Source organism: Chionomys nivalis, chromosome 11 (genome assembly GCF_950005125.1).
Source record: "Chionomys nivalis chromosome 11, mChiNiv1.1, whole genome shotgun sequence".
In the NCBI taxonomy this organism is placed as follows: domain Eukaryota; kingdom Metazoa; phylum Chordata; class Mammalia; order Rodentia; family Cricetidae; genus Chionomys; species Chionomys nivalis.
Window position 1 is genome coordinate 14,589,332 of NC_080096.1, and position 19,584 is coordinate 14,608,915.

The 19,584-nt window shown below is 41.8% G+C and overlaps 1 protein-coding gene across 17 annotated transcripts in view; it reads right to left on the reverse strand.

Annotated features, from left to right (window-relative positions):
• The window catches only part of Eif4g3 (eukaryotic translation initiation factor 4 gamma 3), a 239,448-nt gene that overhangs the window by 94,832 nt on the left and 125,032 nt on the right, over positions 1-19,584 (reverse strand). For 12 of the 17 annotated variants that reach the window (XM_057785401.1, XM_057785396.1, XM_057785399.1 and 9 more), the window contains 2 exons: positions 19,145-19,267; positions 3,635-3,743 (listed from right to left, as the gene is read on the reverse strand). In XM_057785401.1, the coding sequence (XP_057641384.1) occupies positions 3,635-3,743; positions 19,145-19,267 (232 nt within the window). The remainder of the gene's footprint in view (positions 1-3,634; positions 3,744-19,144; positions 19,268-19,584) is intronic. The other 5 variants (XM_057785400.1, XM_057785393.1, XM_057785390.1 and 2 more) reach the window with 1 other exon arrangement.

Consider the following 19,584-nt stretch of genomic DNA (forward strand, 5'->3'; position numbering starts at 1 on the left):
ATTTCTTAAAAGCACCTACCAGGATAGAGACAACTGTTTGACTAGCAAATGGTTTAAGTTTGATTTGAAAAGCCCATTTTTCCAAGCAGGGTGGAAAGGCTCATGAAAAATAAAAGCAGTTAGATGGCTCAAATAGGAGGGACATTCTGTCACCCAGTGCAAACCCTCAGTAGTGGCATGTCCATTGGTAAGAACAAGGACATGAACATCTCCCTGTGTAGCCCCAAGCCTGGGACTACATATGTACAAAAGGCTAGCCTCCAAGGCAGAGATCTGCCTGCTTCTGCCCAAAGCTGTGTGCCAACTTACAACTCTTTTAAGTAAATGAGTGCATTCCTCCATACTTCCCTCTCCTAGAAAGAACTATAATCACCAGGTGGTGGCACACGCCTTTAATTCCAGTACTCGGGAGGCAGAGGCAGGCGGATCTCTGACTTTCAGGGCAGTCTCAAACATTTGCCAATCCACCCATATCTCTATCATGTCAGATCAAAAGGCTTTAATTTAATTTAATTCAAATTTCCTCTAAGCAAACGAAACAAAGCAAAACACCAAACCTGAGGGGATTCCACATCTTCCCTTCTTGAAAATGTCAAAAACATGTATTTTTAAAAACTTAGCATTCCTTTTCCTTGAACAACTACATGTAATGCTGTTTCTAGGAAGGTCCAGATCATCATTATTCAGCATGCTGTGGATGGTTTATAGCTGAGCGCAGCTGTGGACGAAGTAAGCATCCTCATTATTTATGCCCCTGCAATGCTTACGCATGCACGGGCAGCCCGTTTATGGAGGTTCTCCAGGGGTTCCACAGTCTTTCTTTTATGCTATCTATCCAGCATTTTTTGGGCCTTCCTCTTATCCTGTGTACTCCTCCAAGCAGTGCAATCTTCGGGTATCTGCCGTCATTCACCTCAAGCGCCGTTGAAAGTTCCTTCCTTCTACAGATGGAGATGTTACTTAATGTCATCATTGCGTAGCCTGTCTCTTCATGTGATGCTTAGAATCCCCGAGACATGCCATCTCAAGCACATTCAGGTGCTGTCTGAGGAGTGTTTCATTGTCCAGGTTTCGGAGTTGTAAAGAAGACAACTGAAGACAAGTGTCTCATATTCTTGTAATTTTGTTGTTGTTGTTATGTTTCTTGCTGACCAGACCTTTCCTAGTGCCTGGAATGCAGCCCTTGCTATCCCTATCCGTCTCTTAACATCTGAAATAGTTCCCTCCTTTGAACTGAGGCTTCCTCCCAGACAGACAATGCTGACTGTTTGCTTGAGGTTCTGACTTTTTATTACAATGTTAAAATCCTTGTGTGCCCTTCCCATGGGTTGTATCTCAATCTTCTCAAATGTTTACTTTCATACAAGGTTTTAACTTACTTCCACTACTCTATTTACCATGGCCTGCAGCTCATTGGGACTTTCAGCAAGTAGAGCTTTATCGTCAGCGAAATGCGAGTTATTGATTCGCTCACCACCTAATGCACACCTGTCTCCTCATTCTCCTGGGCTATTATTAATTCCTGCTATTATTATTTCCAGGGATATAGTAAAGAGCAGTGGTGAGGATGCAGTATCCCTGTAATACTCCTACGATAGTCTTAAACTGATCGCTTGGTTCTCTAGATTTTGATGGATGCAAAGGTATCTTTATAGGCATTTTCTGGTATTCTTATAATTGTCTCTGGGTACCTATAGAATCTCATTGTTTCCCAAAGTCCTTTCCTCCAAATGCTATCGAATACCTTCCTGAAGTCGAAGTATGCAAGGAAGATGTATTTAACAGCCTTGTGCACGGACATGCTTAATTTGTCCAGCATAATTCTGAAAAGAATAGATTACATTTGTACAAGAGTGTACTAAAATTTTAAAGGAAAGCTCCTAAAAAGTAATTGTTACTAAATGTAAAAAAGTTTCCCTCGATTAACAACAGCCTCTGCTACAATTCAGCATCAAGCTCCCATGAGCCTTATATAGTTCTGCCAGGGATGTACGCGACAGCCTTCCGAAGCATGCCACCTATGGGTTTATTTCTTTTTGGGTTGAAAGTTTTAATGCCACTTGTCAATACTCATGGGTGTGTGTTGTGTCCTGTATTTCACATTATCTTTTCATCTTGTTGACAAACTCTGAACTGGAGAAGTGCCTATCCTAGCACTCAGAAGCCTGAGGCAGGAGACTCACGGTTTAAAGGCAGCTTGCACTACAGAGCAAGTTCTAGGCTAGCCCAAGCTACAGTGTGAAGACTATTTAAATAAACCCACCAACAAATGGGAAAAAAAAAAACACCACAAATTAGATCCATTTAAAAGTCCACGTTTCAAACTTTTGTGTAATTAATTTATGAAACAAACCCTCTTAAAAAATAAAAATGGAACCATGCTAAAATTAAAAATATCTGTTAAAATATTTCTTTTTTTAAAGATTTATTTATTTATTATGCATACACTGTTCTGCCTGTATTCCAGAAGAGGGCACCAGATCTCATTACAAATGTTTGTGGGTTACCATGTGGTTGTTTTTTTTTTTGTTTTTTTTTTTTGGTTTTTCGAGACAGGGTTTCTCTGTGGTTTTTTTGGAGCCTGTCCTGGAACTAGCTCTTGTAGACCAGGCTGGTCTCGAACTCACAGAGATCTGCCTGCCTCTGCCTCCCGAGTGCTGGGATTAAAGGCGTGCGCCACCACCGCCCAGCAAGTGGTTGTTGGGAATTGAACTCAAGTCCTTTGGAAGAGCAGCCAGTGCTCTTACCCTCTGAGACATCTCTCTAGCTCCTGTTAAAATATTTTTATCTTAAGGACCATCCCAAGTATCTTTTAAACAATTATGTTTAAAAAATATATTTAAAATTAACTAGCTCTAGTAGAAGAGACTTGGATGAAAGCGGTCAGCACAGAATGGTCTCTACTCACTGGAGAGTGAAGCGAGAAGCAAGAGAGAGCATGCTCCCTGCTCCCTCCTGAGAACTAGTGCTGACTTCAGTGAAGGTACAGCTAAGATCTAGTTCTCAGGAAAGAGAAAATTTCCTTTAATGTTCATGTTTCTATCCCAAAAAAATTCTATATTTGTTCTTAACAAACAGCGGGCAGCTCCTGCCCCTTGTCAGAGCGCCATAGTAGGGTTCCTACATCAGCAACAATGGCTATGTTTACCAAGCAGGTGGGAGATTTGCCCACCAGTGAAGAAACTGGAAAGTGCAGGTGAGAGGCTTCAGCAGGACATCACAGCTGCCTGTGTCTGCTTCCAGTGCTCCAACTGCTTGTTCTCTAATGGGGTTTGGTGCCCTAGAGATATGTTATCTTCTATAAGAAATAGCAACATTCCCTAAAAATGATGAACATATGAACCTGTGCTGTTCTTGTAAAGTAATATATAGAGAGAAATGGTTTAATTAATCTCCCCACACAAATTTTGTTTAAAAAAAAAGCAAACAACAGTTGAAGGCAGCTAAGTAGTTACTTACACATAGAAACCAAGCGCGAGGCAGGTGAAATGTAAGGTCCTTTCCCCTAGTTTCCATCTTAGATTTGCTACTGAGCAGGTATCTGAGTAACTCTCAGGTATCTGATGGAACACCAAGATCAATAAACTTAATAAAAGAGACTAAAGACAAAGGGAGGAAACAGCCACACACAAACCTTGCTTCTGGTCGCTAGCTGCAGTGACACGGGTGCTGGCAGCAAGATGAGCGCTCTCCACAGTCCCATATACCACAGGGCTGTGCTCGGGGGCCTGGCTGGGCAGCTGCTGGGATTTGAAGTACAAAAAAGGGTGATAATGAGCGCATGAACAGAAAAACTAGCAACATGGAACTCAAGCAAGGAGGGGAGACACAGAGAGGAAGAGGTCACAAAATTAAAAGAAAAGCAGGGTGGGGAGGTAACACAGGGCAATTGAATAAAAGCAAGGGCAGGGAGGGGAGGAAAAAAGATGATTACTATTAACCACAGCAAAAACAGACAGCACAGGCATCCGTACATCCACTCCAGGGTTCCTTTCAAGCACTCACTGACTTCTAGCAGTAATGGCTGCCAATGGAACAGGATGCCACAGTGGAACAGATCTTAATGTCCTCCCAGACTAACTAAAAGTTTTGGTCAGCTTCACTTCATCTGCCCAAAGCAGGGCAAACCGAGAACATGAAGACTTTTTTTTTTTTTTTTTTTTTTTTTTGGTTTTTCGAGACAGGGTTTCTCTATGGCTTTGGAGCCTGTCCTGGAACTAGCTCTTGTAGACCAGACCAGGCTGGTCTCGAACTCACAGAGATTCACCTGCCTCTGCCTCCCAAGTGCTGGGATTAAAGGTGTGCGCCACCACCGCCCGGCTGAACATGAAGACTTTTAAACCCAGTAACTGACTCAAATAACGTGTACTATCAATACCACTGAGATCTCAGAAGAACATTAATGGGCAAAGCAGCTCAAGGCACTTCTACCTTCGCAATAGCTGCAGCTTTGGAGACGCTTTAAAGAATCTGAAACCTAACTAAAGTCTCTGGTTTCTCAGGATGATGAGATACTCTCATTTTGCACTATGCCATTCTCTGGGACTAAAAAACGCCTATCAAAATTGGAGCAAGCAAGTCGAGGAAGCTACAGTCATTGTGCAACTTAGAGGGAACAGAATTACACAAGAAAGTACAGACACACTCATCTGTACCCCATCGGGGCCTGAGGGTCACAAGAAAGCCACAAAAGAAAGCAGTGTCTCTCCTTGGAGAGCTAAGGCCCATTTCTGACAGCCCAGTATCATGAACTGCATTCTACAAGGATTGCCACAGAAGCCCCGCACTGCTCTATGTAAGAAGGGAGCAGTGTGGGGTGATTAAGATAGGAGGATGTTTAGGGCAACAGGGCCACTCAAATGTGAGGGCTAGTAAAAAATATTTTCAGTTCAATGTCTGCCTTAAACTTCCTAAAGGAACTATAAATGGAAAACATTGTTTAAAATAGGTAACAAATGATTAGATACTGTCTATATAGAGCTATATGTGTAAGGGGAAAAAATAAGAAAGGAGATGATGCTACAATTTTGCACATGTATTAGGCCATGAAAGTGTTCACACTGGGCTGGAGAGATGGCTCAGAGGTTAAGAGCATTGCCTGCTCTTCCAAAGGTCCTGAGTTCAATTCCCAGCAACCACATGGTGGCTCACAACCATCTGTAATGGGGTCTGGTGCCCTCTTCTGGCCTGCAGGCATACACACAAACAAAATATTGTATGCATAATGAGTAAATAAATATAAAAAAGTGTTCACACTGCACAATTATTTATCAATGATGGCTACAAAAATTATATTGAAAGATATAAAGTCACTATTTTTATTTTGAACTACAGAGAAACAAATGCCAACTACCACAATTGTACAGAATTCTTATTTTCAGGGAAAACATTATGTTAAATAAGAAATTAGGAAGGCCTCAAACCAAAACTAAAAATGTTGATTTTGTTCAATTCTATGGGCTAAAAGCAGATAAGGAGAAAAGGAAAGACAATAAGTTATTTAGTGCTTATTAAGCAATTTACTACACAGGGAAAAAAGTTTTGCACAATGTGTTGATTATCAGAAAGAAAGAAAGAAAGAAAGAAAGAGAGAGAGAGAGAGAGAGAGAGAGAGAGAGAGAGAGAGAGAGAGAGGAGGGGGGGAGGGAGGGAGGGAGGGAGGGAGGAAAAAAGAAAAGAAAAGAAAAGAAAAGAAAAGAAAAGAAAAGAAAAGAAAAGAAAAGAAAAGAAAAGAAAAGAAAAGAAATACCCTCTACTTCAACTGCCCTGAAGATCAGGAACTAAAACCCAAGTTAACAAAATAGGAATAAACAGCTCAAGACAGTAAACAGTAAATCTCTCCAGCACAAAGAACTCTGTGATTAAGGACTTTAAAACAGTGTGAATGGAGCAACTCCTATTCACTAATTGGAAACAAACTCTTGGTATACTGCCGAGGTTGGTTCTAAAGTCCTGAAGTCAAGCAGTCCACGTCTCAACTTCCAGTTAGGGTGATAGGTGTGTATACACTCTGATTGTGCCATAGCTGGGAAACAGATCCCAGGTCTCTGGCACGGGCAACCATTCTAACCCCTAACAGATCTAGAAACAAGCATCGTAAGAAAGGCAGATAGAGAAATGGATCAGATACTAAAGTTGTCTGTCACATAAACATAAAGACCTGATTACTTGTGTAAAGCCTGGATGTGGTGGCATACACCTGTAACCTCAGGGGAAGAGGGTGGCAAGGTAGAGGCAACAAGATCTCATGAGCTCACTGGTCAGCCAGTCTGGCTAAATGGTTCAGTGAGACTAAGCCACAAAACAATGAGGTGGAAGAAGACATCTTACATTGACCCTTGGCCTCCATACTTGAGAATCTGAGTTTCAATCCTCAAAGCTCATGTAACAAAAGCACTAGAAAGCATTTCTATAATCTCAGGTGGTGATGGTGGGAGGGGCTGGTGCCACTGGTGGATACCTCAAAGTTCACTGACTGTTCAGCCTTACCTAATCCATGAGCTACAGGTTCAATGAAACCATGTTTCAAAAAAAATAAAATAAAATAAAGGAACTCGGGCATGGTAGAACATGCCTTAATTAATCCCAGCATTTAGGAGGCAGTGGCAGATGGATCTCTGTGAGTTTGAGGCTAGGCTCATCTATAGAGCTAGCTCCAGGACAGTTAAGACTGTTGTTACACAGGGGAAAAAACAAACAAACAAACAAAAAAACCTATCTCTAAACACAGAAACAAAAACAACAACAACAACAAAAGGTGGATAGTGGAACAAATGCTATACAAATAACCAATCACTTTCGTATTGGATTTAAGATCCGTTCCGTAAGATGGAACCCATACCTGAAACTGCTAAAGTAGCCAAGAACCTGGGACTGGAGAGACCATAGGTCCTTTGGGAATATCCACTACTATACTACTATTCCACTAAACAAAGCAATCAAACCGACTCCTAATAACATACATTGCTATACTCATAGATGGGTGCTTCTCTCAGCCCTCATCAGAGAAGCTGATTTTTGCAGCAGATAGGAAATGAAACAGAAACAGAGACCTACAACTGGACAACGTAGAGATTTTAGAGCACCCAACTCTAAATGGGATGTCTTCATCAATTCCCTTTCCCTCAGGGCTTAGGGATCTATGTGGAACATTCACAAATATTTTAAGAGTCAGAGATACTGGGTGACGCCAAACAAACTCCAAGGCAGACTCATGTCCAGGAGCAGTTGACCAACACAATGGATTCCATTTTATTTGCAGGCAGGCAGGTTTTTTGTTTCAATACTTTTGTCTTATTGTTTTGTGTGTGTGTGTGTGTGTGTGTGTGTGTGTGTAAGAGAGAGACAGAGAGTGAAAGTGAACACACAAGCATTCAAGAGCACATGGAAGAAGTTGGGTGGAGAGGGAGGAGAGAAGATGAGGGTTTGAGGGAGGGGAAAGAAGTTGATAAAAATATATGAAAAATTAATAAAATAAAAAAGTAGACTGATTAAGAGAAGATACCCAACACTGTCCTCAGATCTATAAACACTCACATGATGGCAACTTGCACAATTATGTACAATATATGCATTAACAAATACCACACACACTTAGGTGCACACATGCACACTGATGAGCACACAAGTGAGATGATATCTTGAGTTAGCAGAAGTTCTGAGCCCAAGTACCCACTGGGAAGGTGTGAACCCATAACCTTTGAGGACATGCTGCTGATGGTTCACTGTCTAATGAAGATCCACTAAAGGGTCTATGCTACCTTAAACTTGAACATTTCATACCTCATAATATTATGAAAATGACAATATTAACATAGCATATGCTTTCAATCTCATTCTTCATTAGTTTTAATCTAGCATAATCTCAATTGAATCACCATGAGCCTAACAGAGGAGTCCTCTATCTTCCTAAACCACAAATAATCATAAACTGCTTCACCTAACAAGTCATAAAAATCAGAAGTACGCAAAATATGAAGATTCTAATATAAGCATCTGGACCCATGTAAAGAAACTGAGTTCCACCAAGAATTCACAGGACCCCCAACCACTGACTTCAGGCACATTCCCTATCAGTGGGAATGATAATGTCAGAAAGGACGACTTAGATGAACATATGAACAAGAAAGATGCTAGGAAGTCACCGGTACAGATTGATGGAGGAGGTAATTTCATTGGTTAAATAAAGAAACTGCCTTAGCCCTTTAATAGGACAGAAAATTAGGTAGGCGGAGTAGACAGAACAGGATGCTGGGAGAAAGAAGCCGAGTCAGTGAGTCGCCATGATTCTCCCACTCCAGACAGACGCAGGTTAAGATCTTTCCTGGTAAGCCAGCTCATGGTGCTACACAGAATATTAGAAATGGGTTAGATCAATATGTAAGAGCTAGCCAATAAGAGGCTGAAACTAATGGGCTAGGCAGTGTTCAAAAGAATACAGTTTCCGTGTAATTATTTTGGGGCATAAGCCATGCGGGCGGCCGGGTGCCGGGGACGCAGCCCTGCCACTCTTATTACAACAACAGATCACGGCTAAGGCAGCAAATCTCTCCACATTGTTTCAATGGTTTATAATCTGTGCCAATGCTAAATTGTATCCTGCTAACCCTTGCTAAGATCCATGTTGTCACGAATAAGAGGAAACCAATACTGACAAACACAGTGAAAGGGAAGTTTCAATGAGGGCAGTAGACAAACTTCCAATAACACAGGAAATGACTTTGTTTTCTAACTTCTGGTTAAGATGATCACTCTTTACGGGAATTTAAGAGTCTACGATTAAACTTCGGGACCCAGGAGCAAATAATAGAAGGCCTGGGCCCAAATATCGGAGGAATTCACTCCTGAAAAGCAGGTTAAGCCAGGTATAGGCTCAGTCTATATAATCCAGCAATGAACAGATGCTGAGATAGGAGGCTTACCACAAATTCAAGCATGCCAGCACTGTAAATCTTGTCTCACAAAGGAAACACACAACGACAACAAAAGCATCTAATTATTTCCCTGCTAGACAAAGCAAGTAGCCAACAAGCTGCCCTGCACTTGGAAGGCTGAACAAGAGACCTACAGGTGTGAGGCCAGACTGGGCTATGTGATGAGAATCTGCCTTGGAAAAGGAAAATAAAAGGCAACAGAAATCTGAAAATTGTTCTCAATATTTCTTTGCATAATTGAGTTCTTTATATTACAGTCCACTGTTTCTGCCCCGAGAGAGTTACTGCTCTCAGTATTCCAGCAGAGGGTCAGCACGTGTGGCACAGGGTGCACTGGCCAGGTCTGGACTTCACCAGAATATTGAAAGATACACATTTTGAAATAGTTGGGGCAGAAGAAATCCAGAAAAAAAAAAAAACCCAATACTTCAATATGTGAAAATATGGGTTGGTGCCCATGAATCCCCTGCACTGGAGCAGACATTTGGTGTCACACATGGCTGCTTCTCTGCTGAAATGCTCCAACCTACAGCACCAAAGACAATGCAGCAAGATTAGTTTTAATCTAGCATAATCTCAATTCAATTACCATGAGCCTATGACTCTACCAGCCCATGATAGAAAACATTTGCCCACCCTATTACAAATGAGAGGAAGGCAAAGACTTCCAATAATTATGTACAAATAAGCAATAAATCTAGGGCATTCGCTGCCGAAATCAAATACCACTTCAATGTCACATATTCTATCTTTTCCAGATTTACCTGGTTTTCCTAAAAGGCCATTCAGTAACTTTAGAATAAACCTTATATAAAATGTCTCACATAGCCGGGCGGTGGTGGCGCACGCCTTTAATCCCAGCACTTGGGAGGCAGAGGCAGGCGGATCTCTGTGAGTTCGAGACCAGCCTGGTCTACAAGAGCTAGTTCCAGGACAGGCTCCAAAGCCACAGAGAACCCCTGTCTTGAAAAACCAAAAAAAAAAAAAAAAGAAGAAGTTCAAGGGCGTCCTTGGCTACACAGCAAGTTTGAAGCCAGCCAAGTCTCACATATTTAACATATATAGATCCAGAAAATAAATACATATAGACTTCAATGAGAAACATTCAAGACAAATAGCAAAATAACAGCACATTTGATAATGGAATTAATTCTTTCATGAGGAAGAAAATATGCTTCTTCCATAAGTGAGACAGAATTACCCACAATTACACAGCTGTGTTCACTATGTACAAAACACTGGGAACCCATGGGGAACTAAGACTAATGTTCCACAAATTTGGTATTTGGTGAAAGGAAATAAATACCAAGATAAAAACCACAAAAACAATCACCAGAACTCACCTGACTATCAAGGTGATACTGGAGGGTCAAACAGTATAAAGAAAACACAATCAGGTCTTACTGTATGAGAAGCCACATCTGGAGATGTAATGTGAGGCTGAGGGAGGTGAAGGAGAATGAGAGGTGCTGGGACGCCTACAGGAGGGAGTGCAGGAAGAGGAATTCCAGGCAGAAGGGAAGTTCATATGGGTGAATGGTCAGTTTATACGGGACTAAGAGGAAAACCCGAAGTGCCAGCAAGCTAGCAGAAGGAGGCAGGCCAGTCAGAACACAACAGGAGGACCTACAAGCTATACCTGGGGTTTAGGTTTTGATCTCCACGGCAAAGAGGAAGAAAAGAATGGACTTTTACTATCAATGTGGCACAATGCAGAATTCTGCTTTAAAAACTAACTCCAGTTCCAGGACAGCTAGGACTGTAATAGAAAAACCAACCAACCAACCTACCAAACAAACAAAAACCCTAACTCTAAGGGCTCAGCTGTTACAATCCTCTGTTGTTCCCAGGGCCAACATGGTGACTAACAAGTGCTGTGGGACAATGATCTTTTTATCCTGTAACTTGCATTATTTTTAATAAAATGCTGATTGGTCAGTAGCCATGCAGGAAGTATAGGTGTGGCAACGAGAATTATGGGAAGAAGAAAGCTTCAGTCCACAGTCATCACCCAGACTCAAAGGAAGCCAGACACAGAGCAAGCAAGATGTGATTGCTCGCCAAAAAAAGGTACCAAGTCACGAGGATAACACAGACAAGAATTATGATATAATTCTAATATACGTTATAAGAGTTAATAAGTAGCCTGAGCTAATATTCAAATCAGTTTATAATTAATGTAGGCCTCTGTATGTTTATTTGGGACGAAACGGATGTGGGACCTGGTGGGACTGAAGCCTTGGTCAACAAAGCCCATAACTTCAGTCCCAGGGAATCTGATGTCTTCTTTTGGCCTCCACAGGCAGCAAGCATGTAAGTTTATACATGCAGGCAACCCGCTCACACATACAAAATAAATATTTAGAATTTTAAAAGAAAAAATTAATTCTGACTACTGATAGCGAGGCAACTGGAGGGAAGAGTAAGCAGGCCACATCCATAACGTCAATACTGCCCTGTGAAGGAAGCATTATAGGTGGTGCTGAGGGCTCAGGGAGTTTTACCAAAATAGAGGAAAGAACCTGACAGGCCTTAGCCACTGAATACATACAATATGCATGAAAGATTTGGTTTCAGCTATGTATGAAGGTGGGGAGAAAAAGACCATGAATTTAATTGTTAACCTCAAAATGCTACAGTACACCACATTAGAGACTAAGTACAAAGCTGGCCAAGTGTAATAGTCAGGGTTTCTTCTGCTGTGAAGAGACACCATGACCACGGCAACTCTTAAAAACAAAAACTTTTTTTGTTTTTTGTTCTTGTTGTTGTTTTGGTTTGTTTTTTGTTTTGTTTTTCAAGACAGGGTTTCTCTGTATAACAGCCCTAGCAGACCTGGAACTAGCTCTATAGACCAGACTGGCCTCGAATTCACAGAGAGTTGCCTGCTGGGATCAAGAGAGTGTGCCACTACCACCCAGCTAAAAGGAAAACATTTAAATGAGTGTGTAGCTTACTGTTTCAGAGGTCCAGCTCATTGTCATGGTGGTACATAGGCAGACAGGGTGTTAAAGAAGCAACTGCTACATGTTAATATGCAGTTCACAGGAAATAGACTGTCTCACTGGGCATGCCTTGAGCTTATATGAGACCTCAAAGTCCATCTCCACAATGACACACTTCCTCCAACAGGACCACATCTATTCCAAAAAGACTCTATCTCCTAATAGTGCCACTCTCTTTGGGGGCCATTTTATTTCAAACCACCACACCAAGGAACCCAGATCTCTTAAGAATGGCCATGATGCAATATGGAATGGTACACACAACCACTTCCTAACCTAGGAGTGGCTACAGTGACCACCGGCAGCAGCAATAAAGTGACAGTAGGCTAATTCTCAGCAGAATTAGAGAACTGAGGACTGGAATACCTGGCAATGCCTGTGCAATCTTAGATAGGGCAGGGTGAGGCTGTGGTCAGAGCAAAGCCCCAAAACACAAATCATTAAGGAATATCTAGACTGCCCAGTGTAATTGACACACCCCTTTTTAATCCTAGCACTCAGGAGGCAAAGACAGAAGTATCTCTGTGAGGTCAAAGCCAGCCACAGCAACACAGAGAGACCTAGGCTTAAACAAACAAACCCCAAACAAGAAATGTTAAACATTTGAGACTACAAACATTCAAAAGCTTCTATGTATCAAGAAGGGCTATTAATAAAGGCAGAAGGAGACTATGAGACAGGAGAAACATATCATTGTAGTTCCTGTCTGTGAAGTTTGCTGCTGGAAATGTAATTGCCAATGCAACAGTGTAGTGGGTGGGGCAGGATTTGGTCATTATGTCATCAGGGCTCCCAAATGTATTCAAGTGCGAAGAGTAGGACTATTAGGGTCCACTGGGCGTGGTAGCAATTGCCCTTAGTCCTAATCCTTACCTCCTGAGTTTAGGGCCATGCTGGTTTACACAGGGAATTCTAGGCCAGAGAGGGCCTCATAGTGAGATCCTGTCTCCTACTAAAATAAAAAACAAAACAAAGAAAACCCAGCAAACTGTTGAGTAATATTAGTTTAAGATGTGTGATATTTATTTATGCTGTGGGGTACTTGTTTAATGATGCAAAGATGCATTGCATTCTTTTATGCTGCATTTGTTTAACTCTGTGAAGTTGTGTTACTTGCCTAAAACACCTGATTGGTCTAATAAAGAGCTCAACTGTCAATAGCAAAGCAGGTGAAAGGACAGGTGGGCTGGCAGGCGGAGAATAAGCAGGAGGAGACATCCAGTCTCAGAAAAAAAAGTATGTGGAGCAACAAAAGGAGGAGAGGAAGATGTCAGGGGCCAGCCACCCAACCATGGAGTAAGAAGGAAAGAAAGATATATAGAATAAAGAAAGATAAGAAGCCCAGAGGCAAAATATTGTTAAAGAGAAATGGGATAATTTACGTTAGAAAGGCTGGCTTAAAAAAAGGCCCGGAATTCCCAAGTAAGAATAAGTCTCCATTCAGGAGCTGGGTGGCAGGCCCCCAAAGAGTAAAAAAAAAAAAACCAACCAACCAAACAAACAAACCAAACAAACAAAAAGACTATAGAAAACAAACTAGCACGTTTGTTATAAATGAAAACACTCCCTTCAGGACTGCCAGTCCTCACTCTTACTGTTTGGACGGAACATCAGACTTACCCCTGCATGATCCTCGAAACCCTGATCCCTCTCATTCTCCGCCCCCCTCTCTCCCAACCTCGCCTGCTCAGTCTCTCTGAACAAAGAAAAGGTACCAAAAAAAAAAAAAAACAAAAAAAAAACAAAAATCAAAAACTCAGTTCTGCACTCTTGGCAGCTATTACAGCTTCATCCCCTGAAGCTGCCAGCCATCCAAGTCCCTGCCTAAACACAATCAACTTTTGATCATATTTGAGCATAAACTCAGCCTGTGGTTGACACATCATCACCCCTCACCTACAATCTATACAACTTTTCCACCCCGGCCTCGGAGCTCAACTTCTCTGGCCTCGAACTCTGGGACTGGAGAACCAGCACAGGAGTTGCTTTGCTCAATATACCTGTTGTTATATTATTTCAGTTTGGCTTGATCTGGCTTACTGCACACACATGCCACCACTGCAGACCTGCTTTTTACAGCTGCAATTCCACAGTCCAGAGGGCACATAAGGTGAAGCCTCACACTCTAAAAACAAAGGCTAACTCAGAATTTGATGAACTATAGTTTACATAAGTAGAAAAACAGAATCTAACGAGACGAACAGTTCATGTAACCAGCCAAAAGCATGTTTCCTCATAGCAGGAAGGAACTATAGAAGTGGCCTCAAGTCAGTGGAATTTCCTGATTGCTTTAAAAAAAAAACAAAAACAAAAACAGGAAAATCTAAGTTGTATTTTTAAAATTAGATATTTTACCAAAAACAGACCAAGTGAAAGTCATTTCTTGGGTACACTTCACTCTAAACAACAGAACAGTTTAACAAGCAACAGGCCCTGTTCACCATAACATCATTTAAACACAAAAAATGCACGCCAGCTTAGTACCCAGGGTTTGCCAAGTTATCGAACAGTGCCGTACTTAACTCAAGGGCTGACACTAACACTACTACATTAAAGGAAGAACAATGTGGCTCAACTTCCTAGCTGCTATTTTACTGCGGCCGCTGTTAAAAACCACAACAAAATGCTTCCCAGAAGAGAGTGGCCAATTTACTGTGCCAAAGACATGGATGACACAACTTTAAAAGTTAAGACAAGCCGGGTGGTGGCGGCGCATGCCTTTAATTCCAGCACATGGAAGGCAGATCTCCAGGAGTTCAAAGCCAGCCTGGTCTAAAGCAACAGAGAAATTCTACCTCAAAGGAGCTAAGACAAGACTTTTTAAATGGTTCTGCCTCTAAGCTGTACATGCAGGAACTTGGCTCCTCACTGTAGTTTATGCAAACATCAACAGCATTGACCTAAGCCTCCAACCCAACGTGAGGAAACAACTGGCTGTTAAAGCATAAAATAACTCAGCAGTAAATGGTCACAGACTTCCATTTCCCAGAGGCCTGCAGAGTAGTTCTGTAAGGGACAACTAGCCTGCTGGCATTGGCAATTTTCCAAAATACAGAAGAGGATTTCCCCTTTAAGCAATCAAGTTTCCAGCCTTTTCCTGACCATGCTCTTTGGTATAAGACCCTTTCCCAAGCTATAGCTTTGCTTTACTCTAAGGGTGATCCTAAAAGGGATGAGAAGAGGGGAAGGAGAGGTAGAGGGTGAGAGAGAATAAAATGAAGAGCATTTTTTAAAAATGTATTTTGGGGCTGGAGAATTGGTTTAGCACTTAAGAGCATGTGTTGCTATTATAGAGAACCCAAGTTCAATCCTAGCACCCACATGGCTTTGCAATGACAGCACATGCAGCTGTGTCCAGAGAGGTAACGAGAGCCCATCTGCCATGGTGCACCAGCCAGATGCAGAGCAGAATTAAAGCACTGTTATGGTTTCTTGCAGATACGTATACACGTCTGCCATGCTGTGCTCAGGGGCCTGGGCAGAAGATTGCTATCAGTCCGAGGCCAGTCAGGGCTACATAACAAGACCTTACTTCAGAAGAGATCAAGAAAACGAGTTACAGTCACTCTCGGTAGTAAGAGCTGTAAGTTGGTTCTGGGAGCATTTCTTCTGAGGCTCCACCTGGTAAACAGGCGGAAAAGCTGAGGGTGGGACAAGCAGATGCCCTGTGTAGATGTTGTAAACACTCCTGTGCTAGCCTGGCTACCTTGAGCTAAAGGGCTGTCAGTTCAACAGCTGGGCAGACAAGTCTTATGTCAGTAGTGACCATTTGGAACACTCGATGGATTCCCTAAAAAAAATTAAAAAATTACAGTTACAGATGCTTGCCCCAGCTTCTGAAAACATAGCCAACCAGGTCTGCTGCAGCTGTCAAGTTTGTGTTAGCAGTTCTTGATGGATTCCAGATAACCCTGTAGCCATTTCCATCTGGGACACAAGGGGAGCACTTCACTTGCTGGCCTAGCAGAAAGGCTGTGGTAACGGATGTTAAGGAGACAAGACCGTGATTGGAAGAGACATAAACCTTTGTTTGCATGTAAGGTGAGTTGTGATCAACTCAAAACACCTCTCCTATGGCTCCACAAGAAGGCTGTTCAGGCCCAAGTAGTGAGTCTGGTGATGTGACGAAGTCCAATATAAGGCTTCAGAAGTTGCACTTTGCCTACTTTGGGCTGTATGGGACGAATTTACAAAGAAAAAAAGAAAGAGCAAGGTGACATCAATGGCAGAGAATGTGAGCAGGAATATCACTGAGAGATGGAGAGGTGGCAGGTTATACAGCAGAAGAGGCAAGGCAGTCGTGGCTGCTTGGCAGCCAAAGACAAGACAGCTGAATGGTTCAAGAATAGACAGTACAAAAGAAGGTGGAAGGAAGATGGCAAGGGAGGAGCAAACAAGAATGAAGGATAAAGACTGCTGACGGACCACAGGGATACAAAAACTGCAGAGCCTGGTCACTGGAAAGAGTTCCAGAAAGCTCTTGTACCTAAGAGCTGCAACACTGCTGTTAAACACTAAGGGATCCTGACTGACCAGACTTACACAAGAGCCACAGCACTGGCTGCATCATGGACTCAGCAATCCCATCTTCTTAGACCTACATAACAGTTAACACTGGAGGTGCCACCTGCTCTCACACACCCAGAACCTGCTCACCTACCAACAATTTCACCTGAACAGAGCAAAAGGACCCTAACCAGAAACAAAAGAGGGTATATTGTGAAATCAAAAAAGACAAAAAAGACACCGTGACACAGAGGGCTGTCCCCACAACAGGTTTTAAACCAGAAAGTCATTCAAGATGGAGCTGAAGGCTAGGTGTGGTGGGGCACGCTTTTAATCCCAGATCTCAGCAAGCAAACAAAGGCAGGCAGCTCTTGTGGAGTTTGAGTCAGCCTGGTGTGCACAGTGAGTTTCAGGACAACTAGAGCTAAATAGTAAAACAATATCTCAAAAAACAAAACAAAAAAACAGAAAAGAAAAGAAAAGAAAAGAAGGAAGGAAGGAAGGAAGGAAGGAAGGAAGGAAGGAAGGAAGGAAGGAAAAGAGAAAGAGGTGGATCTGGAATTGTGTCTGACTTGCAGATGTGTATTCTCTAGGCCCAAGGCTGAGGGCTTGCATTGGTCAGCACTGTTCTTCCTGGTAAGAGAATTCAGTGTTAACATCAGAACCTACAGCCTCAAGGAAAATAGCAGACCAGCTTCTGATAGTTAGTGTTTCTTCTCATAGTTAATACTTTTTGGCACAGTAGAACAAGGTCAGCCCTGTGCACAACTTTCTATGACTTCCCAGAAATGAGGTCAAGAGCTGTTGATTTTCTTATGAAGAAAAATATACATATTCATTTAAAAATAACTATGCATCCATCACCAAAACTTGATGCATGCACAAAGACAAGATTTAAATGTATGTATTCAAATGTGTGTCACTTAATAAGAGACACTCATGCAATATAGAAGAGACAATACTCAAAAAGAAGCTCTTCCATTGTGGTCAATGACTGTGTCTCTACCTGCTACAAATGTAGCCAATGGGTAGCCAATGGGTTCAGGATACACTGACACCAACAGTTGTGTTCATGTCCATGATCTCAAGAAAAGGGGGAAGGACTAAGATGGGCTGGAAAAGCATAGGATCACACTTGCAAGATTAAAAGACAGGAACATGTTGAATAGAGATGGACCAAAAGCACTCATGACCTGAGTTAGGTTCCTAACACCCACATCAGCATCTAACTCCAGCTCCAGAAGATACTACCTTCTGGCCCCTAAGGGCACCCATACATGAGTCAGACATTTACACAAACACACACATACACACACACACACACACACACACACACACACACAAAAAAAAAAAAAAACTAAACAAAAACAACCAGGCTGACCTTACCAAGGATTTAAATGCAAAAAGATAGAGAATTTAAAGACAATCAACAGATGTTGTCAACTGCACCCTATTTTAACTCATGTTTGGAAACAAACTCAAATATGAATGTCCTGATCAATCAATTGTAAACTTTCCTATAGTGTTAAGACACGGCTGTCCATGTAGGTAATTTCAAATTAGAAACTCTCCCTATTGCAAGTTCAAATCTAGAGAAGAAACCATATTCTTAATCATTCAGACGTTCAAGGACAATTTTTTAAAAAAGTTCTTTAACAATCTTGAAACTCTCTTACCTAGGTGGCCACATATTCTTCGCTGCTCTGTAATGGGGACTGAGACAAACCATCATTCAGGAAGAATCATCATTTCCAGGTGAAATATACCATTACACAACAGAGCTATTCAAGCTAACTCTAGTCCATGGGTGTATAAGGGTTCTAAGTCAAACTAGCACTCAGCGGCCTCAATATTTAAATGTACACCTTCCATGTACTTCTGTGACAATAAGTCGATGGGTCGCTATTCTGATGTGTCTTCTGCATTACCTATTTGTATGCTAGTTCTGGGGACTCAACTTCCAACCACAGAGAAAAGCAAACCATACCCTTAACAGCTGCTTCTGTCTGTTGGACTCTAGGCGACTGAGAAAACTGGAAAGTCACCCAGCAAATAAACAAAGTTTCAAATTTAGGAAACCAATTTTATTTTTAATTACAAGTTACAGTTTGCTAAAAACTAGTTCCTCTTGGGATGCTAGGATTCCTTCCAAGACCATAGACACATTCTTCACCAGTTCCAACAAAATGTATATACAGCTCCTGGAAATAAGCAGAGGTGATCCACTCTACACAAGAAGCTCATCTGTATAGTCTTCAACAGTAAGAAACGCCTGTGATCAATCCATCCAAACTTGCTCTAACAGAGGCAGGCATCTGAAGCATCGCAGTCTGCTAAAATGCTTCAATTCTCAATGTCATCATGCCATTCCACAGCATTTCCTAAGGCTCTAGAGTGAACTCATAAAATGCTCATCCAATGAGGTGGTTTCCACACGAACATAGCTCCTCTGGATATCATGCAATAGGTCCCTAGGAATAGCGGCAACAACTGTGCTCTGAATGTGAAGTCAATACACAGAAACATCACCAATAATGTCTTAAAGCAACTGGGAAAGAGAAACATGTCTGTCTTAGCAATATTCAAGCTATGAAACAACCAACGTAAGTGGGAAGTACAGAAAGTGACCACTGGAAAAGAGAGCCAGTGGAGGTTAGTGAACCGGTGCCCATCACCCACCACCATACTCACTCTACTTACCTGAGGAGGAGTGGGTGTGGATGTGGGTCTTCCTATAGGTGGAGTGGGATTTCTGCTGCCACCTCCAGACATAATCTCCTCTGTTATGTCTTTACCTCCCTGATTTGGATCTCGAATTCTTATCTACAAAGTTAAATAAAATGTTAAGTATAAATCTAGGTGTCTATGTACGAGATTTAGATGATGAATCAAAGGTACACATGGAGATAACTATTAAATTTGTTAATCTCCACAATGGATTAAACATCTCAACACAAATGTAGGCAACAAGCTGCAACCCAAACTGAATATAAAAAGAACTAAAAGCAAGGAAAGTAGGACTGAGCTGACTGAATTTCTAGGTCAAAAAAGTAAAATATCTACGCTTGTATAAGACTGCCAAATACATTGATTCTACTTATAGTTCTTAGATAGTTTAAGAATAACAAAGTGCCTGAATA